We start from the raw sequence: 11,294 nt of genomic DNA on the forward strand, positions 1-11,294 counted from the left end.
TTCCTGGACGCATGGGATATCTTCCTCCTCATCCAGCGATATCCCGATCACACCCTGATCTTTTCGCCGCATTGCTGCTAGCCGGGAGAAAAAGCTCTGAACTTGGCTCTCTGTCAGCCACTGTCCTCTAGTGAACAAACGTGCATTTGATTCATTTTTCGCATTTCGCATGTCCACTGCAACTTGTAAACCGTGCCGTTAGGTATTCTTTAACCTTCTCTGAAAATCTAACGCTGCCCCTTGGTTTGCTTACGGCCCATCTTGTTCGTAGAGACGAGTCCAAAATTTTTCTCTCCAAATATAACATTGGGATACAAAACAAAACCATACGGCACAACGTACGGCACAATCTATCAGCGGTCTTCTCTTTTGTGCGGACCTTTGTGAGAACAGTATAACATCGAACTGGACCTAAATTTAAGCGATTATTTCTTCACTTCAGAAGCCTAAAACCTTCATTTCTCCCTCAGCTTCCAGACATGGAGAGTTTATATTCTGATTTTGGAAAAAAATTCAGCTCTGCAGCGATGTTAAATGGGTGATTCACCGCGAAATGTGGCCAATTCCGACATTTGTTTTGATACCACGAATCACGATGGATGCCGCCTACTTTTCGAAGGCAATACCTAGCTATTTGTTGAAGTTATCATGGATTTCACCAATTTGGTTATTAGAAAAATGCTGAAGTGAGCCATGAAGCCGGGCTGCAAAGCGGGTAAGCTGTATTTATGACGAAATCTGCTCCAGTGGTTCGATTTTGGTGTAGGCGAAAAAATCGCGAATGCTCGTACATGTGCTGATTCAAACGGTCATAACTTTTGAAAAATCGAAAACGTACAGGGGTTTTTGCATATTTTTACCTCTAAAGGTCTAAAATTAACGGCTGTGTAGGATAGAATCGTCAACCAGGTCCCAAATCCCAAAACTTAACGTCTAAATCAAGGTTATTTACGGCCATCGGCCGATGGCGATTTCTAGTGGTCAGAATATGCTAAAATTCGCCTTTTCAAATATATTGAGAGGGCAAATTCTAACTTTCTTGGCAAACTAGAAAGGTTTTTAAGCAATCTGATATAAATTCTGTGGCTTAACTATGCGAATCAAATATTTTACAATGTTACAAAATATGCCTATTTTTCAATTTTCGAGACGTTGCGACGGTCCCTACGGACTGGAAAATAATTATGGCCCCTAATGCAGTCAGAAAATTATTTCGAATCAAACCAAATCTAATTTAGTTCTTTCCTAGGTAAAGTCTTTCTGTTGACAGAGTTTCAGGAAAAATTATTTTTGACGCAAAATTGACCGGGTGGAAATAAGAGAGACAGCCTCTTAAGCTGAAAGACCAACGTTTAAGGAATTTGATGAATCGGGCCAATCATCCCAAAGCCTCACCAAAGTAACGGACGATTTAAAGAATGTTCGTGAAAGGGAAACCTCGAAAGATATGATCATTCAATTTGCTGGAGCAACCAGTAGTGGCAAATCATTCTTTATAAACGCCCTACTCGGCGAAAGTCGTCCGCCTGTTGGATTCATGCAAACAACCATATGTTCAATTAAAGTTTGCATCACTGAGAATAGCGAGTCGAGAGTTAAAATAATTGACGAAAATGGAAGCAAAGAGACTCTCACAGAGGGAACTAACGAAAAGACTGTAAGCGATCGTTTGAGTAAAATGAGTGGTCGAGAAAATGAACAGCAATGGAAAGAAAATTAGCCACCGTAAAGAGTATAAAAGCTGACGTTTCGAGCGTTAGCCCTCTGAAGAAGGGCTAACGCTCGAAACGTCAGCTTTATTCATTACCGATGGAAAGAGAAAGGAATCGGTCGACGCACCATTGTACAAGTCAACTGACCTCTGAGCAAATGCGAAACGTTACCAAGAAACGTTATCTTGAGTGACACACCCGGCTTAGGAGAAAATGATGAGGACGAGGAACTCATCACTCAGAAGGGCGAAAAGCAGACATAATTGTAGCCGTTATGGATTCCATATCACCGTCATTAGGGAGAGTGAGTAAAATGCTCTGGTTTCCACTGTTTACAGAATGTATTTCTCTTCAGTTAGGTTAAAACTTACATTTATATATTAATAAAGTTTCCGTAACAGTTACAATAGCGTAACACTGTTGGCTTTAGTCTTAGCATCGATGAAAAAAGTATATACGTCGGGTCTTAAGAGAGCCTGCTTACCGAGAAATTCGCAGCATGTACCTTTACTCCGTTTCACAGATTCGGGTTTTGCTGCATATGTTTTGGATTCACATTTTAAATATTTGCAGTTAATATATGACCGTAATAAGTCGCCTATCTTGTCTTAGATAAAAACATTACCCTTGAGACAAAGTGAGTTCTGTGGTACGTGGGTAAGCTCGTCTCCTCTTTCTCAAGGAACGAAATATTAGTACAATGAATCAAAAACCTGACATGCCCCTAAATGCCAATAAGAGGCCAGCTTTTGGTGTCTTTACAAAGTGGGACGAATGCTTAAGAAAAGCGAGGAAAGATGGAGAACACGTCGTAAAATCCGTGGATTTTACGACGTGTTCTCCTCTAGCAAGTCTAAACCTTTTCCAAAAGTTAGACTTGCGAGAGAAAGAGTGTGAGTCTAAGCGAAGCAGGGGCTGTTTTCGTTCACAACACGCCTTTAACGCCTGCAACATATCGAGGTTTATGATAGGTATGTGATTTAAGGAGACCAGGTCAGGTGATTTATATTCACCATCTAATTGATCAATTATCAAGAATTGTTAATTGGTGACAATAATTACAGAAAAATAAATACTGGCTAAAAAAACAAACATAAACTATTCTCTTTGAAATCTCTTAGTTATGGCAAAGAAACAGAAAACAGTAACATTTTTACCGAAAACTTATTAATCCAATTCCTTTAGTACAATGAAATCATATTTCGCAACGGCAAAAATCTAAGCAGTAGCCATTCCGGTGCTCCTTGCGCTTCTGAGTTATTTTGTCCTCTAACCTGACCTTCGGGAACCATTGTTTACTTTTCCTATGCGAGCAAGCAAGTACCAAATAAGTCCTTTTACAAGTCTGCGCACTTTTTGGTGCATTTCCAGTAATTCATGAACACAGCAATTTGGAAAAAAAAGATTTTCTGTATCACGGGATGACTTTTATTTTCCACAATTCATTGCCTCTTCAGCCCCAGTTACTTGAGCATCACTAAACCTTTAATCTAAGAGCGATCTTCCTTTCGAAAGTTCGGAGGCAGCTAATCATCGTAGGCTATTTTATGGTGCCGAGATACAACGAACTCGAAGTGTCGACTTTTTCAAAATCAGCAAATGAAACAACTCAGGCCCAACTAATTAATTAATACAAGAAATTTACCTTTTGTCTTTTACAATAAATTACCGTGTACTCCAAAAATAAATCATCGTTTATAATACACCCTCACATCGCAATGCAGATGTAATTTCACCTACCTCTCACGAAAGTCTCCTAATGTAAATTCTTTGCACTCAGTGATTCGTTGTTGATCGTCTTCTAGGCAAAAATGGGTATTAAGAGGGTCGATAGGTCGAACTTCTCGCCCACATGCCAGGACTTGCTATTGGTGTTTGGATCCCATAGGTCAATAACAAACACCTTTTTGGAGTTGATTAGGCTGAGGCTGTTCAGTTAGATAACTAAAGAAACGAAAGAAAACTTCGTTTAAACAGGCAGACTTATAAAACCAATATAATTAATGAAAAGTGGAGGAGGTAGAAATAAATTGCAACTCGAAACGTTATTGGCTGATAACCTAAGCCACAAGCGGTTCTTAAGTGGACGATGGAGCCGTAAATACAAGCGACGCGACTTCAAGAGGACAAAACGCACGCTAGATTCGGAAGTTTTTTTTTAACACCTTTTGAAACAATTTTTCCTTCCTGTGATATTTCTCCAAACTTATCTGTTGAATATTCCCACAAAACCTCCGGCTGTGTATGCTACTCGACTACCACAACAACTGAATCCTTGTCATAAGTGCGATGGCTCAGTATCATATAAAGACAAACTTGTTACCAGGAAAGCATTTCGGAGTATGTTATTTTATAGACGTATTTGTTGCTCTCTTGAGGGGTTGGAAATCGAACAGAGATCTATTTTTTTTCTTTGAAAAAGATATTTTTTTTGTCTTGTCACGAGCGTGAAACAAAAGAAATTCTGAGTCCCTAGGAGGAATCGAACCTCAGACCTTCGGATTCCCCGCTCCGATGCTATACCACAGAGACTCTACAGTAAGCAAGGCCTACTACGAAGTTCTTATATGACACGCGTCCTGCATAATGCATCCTTCGTAATGGGCCTTCCTTACCATGGAATCTCTGTGGTTCAGTGTTAGAGCATCAAAGCGCGGAATCCGCAGGTCTGACGTGCGATTCCTCAAAGAGACTCAGAATTTTTCCTTTGTCCCACGCTCGTGACATGACGAAAAAACTTTTTTCTCTATTTCTTTACCGAGCTTAAAACTTGCCATCTTTCTTATTCTATTTTTTTCTTTGTTTTTTTAAATAGAAATGCTCTCCTCCTTTCTTGATGCTATGAGATGGATCATTTCTCGTAAGGAAATGCGTTCATATTTTCCACAAAATTTAAATGATACGAAGTAAATATTCAAATAAGTCTGACGCAAAAAATTGCCGTGATTATTCACATTTAGCTCAAAATGTCCTTTTGAATTTCTCTGAAAGTTGCTTTGAGGACTCGAGTCATTTCTTATGAAGAGAACGCAATGTAATCTGACACCCGATTTTAATTATTCATGGCTCAACATGCTACGCTAACAGATCTTGTTTCAGATTACGGCAATGGTTCAAAATTTCTCAGAGGTTCAACCACGATTACATTATTCAGTTTTAACAAGAAATGTTTTCAAAAAGAAATCAACTTTCTTATTCTCGACTGGCTGATTTCCTTCGATGAACTTTCGTCAATGTTGAACTTGAAAACCGTGAATAGTAGAATAATGTTGTATTTGAATAAAGCCATCAAGGTGCCTCGCGCGTTCTTGAGATTGGTTTGTACGCAATTGACCAATCAGAATCGATCAAAATGTTCACGCTTTTCTTAGTTTCACAGAAAAACCTTTTAACCTATGCTGGTTTAACCTGCTACTAATTGTAAAAGCTAATTTTTCAACAGTCAAGAACGAATTTTCCTTCACTCTCGTAATTCTGAGCTTCAGTTCTCAACAAATCTGGACTTGAGAAATAGCCGCTAATTCTAAAACCTGGTAAGAGACCGCGACTTTCATTGACACGAATTTATACACACACTTTTCAGTATGATCTGGACAAATTCAAGTTAAATATGGGTTGTGATGTTAAACTTTTTCTATAAAATTTAATTTGCATTCTTTTCAAAAGAGATTCTATTTACCATTTCAATTAGGGTAGAGGGACCTAAATTATACAGTATTACCCATATTTGCTTCAATAAATCTACTCTAGAATCAAAATCTAATTTGAACAAATCGAATAAGAAATTAGGGCACTGTTTAATTGGAGGGTATTACAAAACAATTTGCTTTTTGTAACCTGAGTTGATGACGTAAATAGGACAGCGTATAGACATTTTGAAGCTGGCGCTCCGAAAACGAAGGCTTTTTGCTAGCTTTAGAATCTCTTTATGATGGTGAATTCACACGATAAACAAAGTTGATGAAAACCAATTATCTAATTAGAAAAATATAGCTGCAAGAAGTGAATTAACAATAATTTCTGGAAATTCATTCTGGAAACAAATTTCCCTGGGTCAATGTACTACTTCTGAGAAAGACACCCAACTGCGTTCGGCTTCGGAAATGTAGCCTGAATATAGAATTAGATACCACTTTCATAATAAATTCTTGGGCTATCGTAAATAATTCTTCTAAATTTCAGGTCTTCGAATAATCATGTCTTAGGCCGAAGGTGTCAAATAAACATGTCCTCTAATTCTTAGCACGTCGGTATGGTATTTTAGCCTTCAGTAGATTACAGGACGGAACACGGTGTATTTATGATTGTCGCCATGAAACGGCTTTCATTGCGAAGGAAATTTCTAGCTAGGCATGTCAGAAGCTTCTAGCCGTGAAGCGATTATCTTTGTCTGAGAGCTGAGAGCCAGCCAATCAGAATTTACTTCCTAAAATGGAATTGTTTATCTTTAATGTTTACTGAAGGTGTAATAAGCGAAACTTTTGTGCGGCAATTATCGGTATTACATTAGGAAATTGCAGTTTTCAGACGGCAAACTCGACCATAGTATAGAGAATCCACCAAACTTATATTTATAAAAGGATGCAAATTGTAAAGTAAATATTTAGAGCGCTTTGCCCCCTTTTGGTGGTAACGTCGATTAGTGCTAATAATTTTAGAATTATCCCACCCAATTGTATGGTTAGTTAGGCATGTGTGCTCCGATAAAGCTGAATTTTTCTTTTTGCAAAAGAAAACCGCTTTTTGATGCTCTATTTCGTTACCACCAGCACCTTTGTTTGGAGGCTTGGCATATTAACTCCGCCCACGCTCCTTTAAATCGTGACGATGGCGGTTTGCTTCCTGACGCCTATTTACACCTCGTCAGAAAAAAGGCCGCTAATTAGTGATCATTTAAAAGGACCTCTTGTTGCAGCGTTTAGATCACCCCTGATGAAGGCACTAGACAGGAGTGTCGAAACGTTGGGTCTATAAATTGTAACTTCTTTGGTTACATTCATTAAATCTGTAAGCCAGAGTAGCATCAAACCATGTCTGATTGTCCACCTGGTTGCCGTGTGAACTTTAATATATAGTACATAAACTTCTTATTGATAACTGTTTAGGCAAAGCTTTAAATTATAACACCATCAGGTATTAAAAGTATTTTAATACCTGATAGATTTAGACAGTATAATACTCTGTACTGCAATGAACGTGACCTGCTATAGCCAATCAAATACCTGATCGGTTTGAAAAGTGTCATGCTCTGTAATACAGTGTACGTGACAAATTGTAGCCGATCGGGCGTGAACAGAAATACCTCATGGGTTTGAAGAGTACTATGCCCTGCACTACAATGAACGTGACTTGTTCTAGTCAATCAGGCGTAAACACAAATACTTGATAGGTTTGAAGAGTAGTATGCTTTGCAATAAAGTGTACGTGACCGATTCTCGCCGATCGGGCGTGAACAGAAACACCTGATGGTGGTTGAATAGTACTATGCTCTGTACTACAACTAACGTGACCTGTTTCAGCCAATCAGACGTGAACAGATATACCTGATGGGTTTGAAGAGCACAAATCATTATACTCTGTGTAATTCACTTTATTTATGTTTATTAGCTCAGAAATAGCCAGAGAGACCAGACAAAATGAAGACAACATCCGTTTGGTGTTTTGTTTTTTCTGTCCTTGTACTGTCTAAGACTGTATTTTCGAAAAGTATATCTGGTAAGTGTCGAGTAATGCAAGGAATGCGTTAGGGTTATTATCAAATTTCGACAGCATAGTTGCACTTATTCTTACCTATAAATCATAAGAACTACTCTTTTCTTTCCTTTTTATCTATACATGCATCTACCTTGAATTTTTAAACACAATAAAATACGCTACGTCAAGAAGTCAAGAAACCAATCCTCAGATTTGTATTCTTGGGGGCAAACCCTTATCAAACTAATGCCCCCTTTCAAATCAGAGCCTAAACAGGTTTTAAAGCTCTTTTGTTAATATGGTCTAAATTTTTTTTCTTCATAAAACTGCATGCTTAAAAGCGATGTTGGTCTGCTTCAAACCGATGTTTGAATTCAGTTTCTCAGTTCCCTGTTTCTGATTTTCATTCAGTTAAACCCGACTTAACATGTTTTGCTCTGCAGTGTTAAATTGAGTTCAGAAACTTGATTACCTAGCAAGTTCAGCCGTTTACTCCACTGAAACACATTTATAAAAGTATTTTCATTAACTCGTCATATTAACTGAAATCAATCTTACATCAGCTTCTTAAATAAATACGATTTTTTTCATATTATTTAAGACTTTTTTCCCTCGTCTGATTCTTCCAATATCTACTTTTTTAAGGATCTGCGACTTCCCCTCAAAAGAAAAGTGTTCAACGGCCATTTTTTGCTGGTGGTAGTCCTCCAACAGGGCTACCTGGTACTTCTCAAGGGATCGAGATTCAGCAGACGCTGCCTTATGATCCTCCAGGCACTCCACCTTATTTTGTTTCTCTCTTTGACTCAACCACCAATACCCCGTTTTATTCAGCTTACAAAGTTACGCCTGCTCAGTCAACGGGCATTGGTAATGAAAGAAGGCCGGGTGGAACACAGTGGAGAGAATCCCCAGGTCTGGAAAGAGTCATTAAACATTAATAGCTGAATGATTTAGTCCACATAGTAAAACCTGTTCAGGCAAGGGACCTTAAGAAGGAAGAAAGGGTGGGTGGAATGAATAGGAGAAACCCCCAGGTTGCAGATAGTCATTGAACATCGACTTGATATTGAATATTGAACAGCAGTACGTTATTATTGAACCAACTCACATATGTCCTCGGAATTTCACAGATTAATCAAGATCAAACTGCACGTTGTCGCACGGGGACCTTATCGTGAGCGTAGATGTGAGAATGTATTTTGTAGACTAATGCCCTATTTCTAGCTTTTTTTTTTTCAACAAATAACAAACAATATAGTTCGTCACATATGGGATAGCTTTAGCTCTCTAGCATTAGAAGCAATTGTCAACCGACAAAGCAGAAAAACCTGAAAGTGGAAATAACGCATCACGAAATATAGGATAAGAACTTTAGGGGTTCCAGTTCCGAAAAGCAAAAAATTCACAGTTCACGGGATTTCAATTTCGTATTTTAACTGGCCTTGATATTTAAAAACACTTATCCCGTATCACGCAGTAACTCCTTTCCCCACCATTTTAAGCTAACACGCTTTGCAGAGCACATAAACATCCTGTGCCTTTCCAGCAAGAAAAGCCAAGCAATCAAGCGCTAATGATATAACGAAAATGCTATGCAGCGCGAAAATGAGAACTGTCCATCACCGAGCGCCTACCTCACCTATTTCTGGTCTGTGGGGCAAACCAGTGGGTGATCTCTAGGATATTTCTTGCCTAACGGAACACCAAAATTGACTACATAATCCCACGGTTATACAAGAGTGGGGATACAGTTTTAAAAGACTGGTCACCAGTCTTTTTAAAACTGCATTATCAGGATCTTTTTGTTTATAGTTCAATATCATCTGTGTTCACAGGCGTTCCTGAACTCAAAACCGCTTACAGAGAAGCAATCGAAGAAAACGGACGACGTCTAGGAGGACAACGTCCAAACCAGCAATTGACCAAAGGCCATTTGAATCCCTCAGCGATAAATTCCTTTGACACAAAATTCATGATCGCCACCTATACTTTTACCAATGCAGTACCTCAGTTTGCAGCGTCGAACTGCTATTTGACGAAGTTTGAGAAAAAAGTTGAAGACTATGCTAAGGAAAATTGTGGCCAGAGAGATGGAACCCTCTACCTTTTGACCGGCAGATCAGAAAATGGCTTACTCATTAGAGAGGGGAAGGCTGTTCAGGATTCCACAAATCAAATTCCTAAGCCCTTTCTGACGGATATGTTTGTGGACGGTACAATAAGACTTGTAACTCCTCGTTCTATTTGGACAGCTGTTTGCTGTATATGGCAGGTACCAGGTGAGGAGAAAAGAGCAGAATCCTTTGCAGTGATGAGCAACAATCAAGACAAAAGGTCGAATGTTCATCAAACAGAAATGAGCGTACCCGAACTAGAGGAGCTCCTAGTGACACCACACGATGCCGAAGTAAATTTGTTCCCGGGGGAAGAGGAATGTCGACGACCTGAGAACTATCTACACTACGAAGAGAGTATCGATGAGAACAGACTGTTCAGAGTCAAGAAGATAAGTCAAAAACCCTGAATAACGAGAGACGTGAAGAATTGTCCTTCTCTTTGGCATACACGTGTTTCCATGGTAACAAGACGTTGAAATGATAACGAGATATCATTAAAAAAAACTTTGGAACCAAACTGCTTTTTTATGTACAGACAGTTATTAATGGTGAATTCTAAAACAGCTGCCCCAGTCACCGAATCCCGACTCACCTCAGTCCACTCTTATCCTTGCCAATCCGCTCTAATCAAATCCTATCAATTCCTACTCACTCCAATCCTTGCTGACCCATTCCAATCCACAATAGTCAGGACCAGTCTTGTTCGATCCTTCTAAATCCACTTATCTTTACCCCAGCTATGACGGAAAAAGAGAAACAACGCATGACAACCAAAGAAAGGTCTGCGTATCATATTTGGGTGTGGATATCGCTAAAATATTGTTTGCTTGTCAACTTTAACACTCGTCCACAATTTCTCAATGGAAAGTACTCTCTTTTCACTTTCGACCAGAGCCCTTCCTTTTTTTTTCTTAAACGTCGGTTTTCTGTGCAGTTTTACTGCCTACAAAAAAAAAAAAAAGAGAATCTGTGGGAAGCTCGAAATAATGCAACAACGTTCAAGCTTAAATCATATTTTGATTTCATCCATGCATAAGTTTTGAGCAATGAACTATATTTTTTGCAGTGTTACAAGGCGTTACATTCTAAGTTTTTTTTAAGATGAACCTTCAGTACTATGATAAGAAAGACAATTAGCTATATTGACTAACATTCGGTCCCCTTGTCTATCTTTCTTTTGTTTTGAGACAATGTAAATTTTCAGATGAAAACATACGGAAAACATGAAATTGAACAATGGGTAGAGAGTGCTCACAGGTAATATATTCAAGTAATCAAAGCCAAACTGATCGATAGAGAATTATAAATTGATAAACAATTACAGAAGAAAAATTAATGATGGGGTGCAAAACAAAAATATCACAAGCCATGTTGGCTCGGTCACTTCTTAGAAACACATTTAAAACGGTAGAAACAAAGTCTGTCGAACAACTTTTCCGACCAATGTTTAAAAGGCAGTGCTTTCAATAAGACCCAGCACCCGCCGGAGGTCCGGCGGGTATTCTGTTGTGAATTGTCGGGTATATTTCACAGCGTTCAAGTCGAATTCAAACTAAAAAAGAAAACAGAAAATAGTAATTAATGTATTATTGGACCATTCACCTTATTTGGATGGTTTTTTTTTTCGTTGGGATAGCAAGAAAAATGTTACAATTTCGGTTATCTGTCTGTTTGATTCATTCATTTGCTAACGGGCTTTTTGCAGTTGGATGTAACCCAAGCCATGTACTTCTCTTTGTGTCGCTTGCTTTTGCTTAACTTAACTTCA

The 11,294-nt window shown here is 38.6% G+C and overlaps 1 protein-coding gene across 1 annotated transcript; it reads left to right on the forward strand.

Annotated features, from left to right (window-relative positions):
- The first annotated feature begins 7,325 nt into the window (after positions 1 to 7,325).
- On the forward strand, positions 7,326 to 10,003 carry LOC131796279 (uncharacterized). The gene is made up of 3 exons (XM_059113869.2): positions 7,326 to 7,427; positions 8,052 to 8,321; positions 9,245 to 10,003. Exons 1-3 carry the CDS (start codon positions 7,349 to 7,351, stop codon positions 9,931 to 9,933), a joined length of 1,038 nt encoding a protein of 345 aa, XP_058969852.2. The 5' UTR covers positions 7,326 to 7,348; the 3' UTR covers positions 9,934 to 10,003.
- Positions 10,004 to 11,294: the final 1,291 nt, after the last annotated feature.

This window comes from Pocillopora verrucosa, chromosome 4 (assembly GCF_036669915.1).
Source record: "Pocillopora verrucosa isolate sample1 chromosome 4, ASM3666991v2, whole genome shotgun sequence".
In the NCBI taxonomy this organism is placed as follows: Eukaryota; Metazoa; Cnidaria; class Anthozoa; order Scleractinia; family Pocilloporidae; genus Pocillopora; species Pocillopora verrucosa.

What these genes read in the sequence shown, in the direction of transcription:
- LOC131796279 (XM_059113869.2), top strand. Translation starts at nt 7,349, where the DNA reads ATGAAGACAACATCCGTTTGGTGTTTTGTTTTTTCTGTCCTTGTACTG. An exon ending in ATTTTCGAAAAGTATATCTG is followed by an intron (nt 7,428 to 8,051) that starts GTAAGTGTCGAG and finishes TACTTTTTTAAG; the next exon opens with GATCTGCGACTTCCCCTCAA. An exon ending in ACAGTGGAGAGAATCCCCAG is followed by an intron (nt 8,322 to 9,244) that starts GTCTGGAAAGAG and finishes CTGTGTTCACAG; the next exon opens with GCGTTCCTGAACTCAAAACC.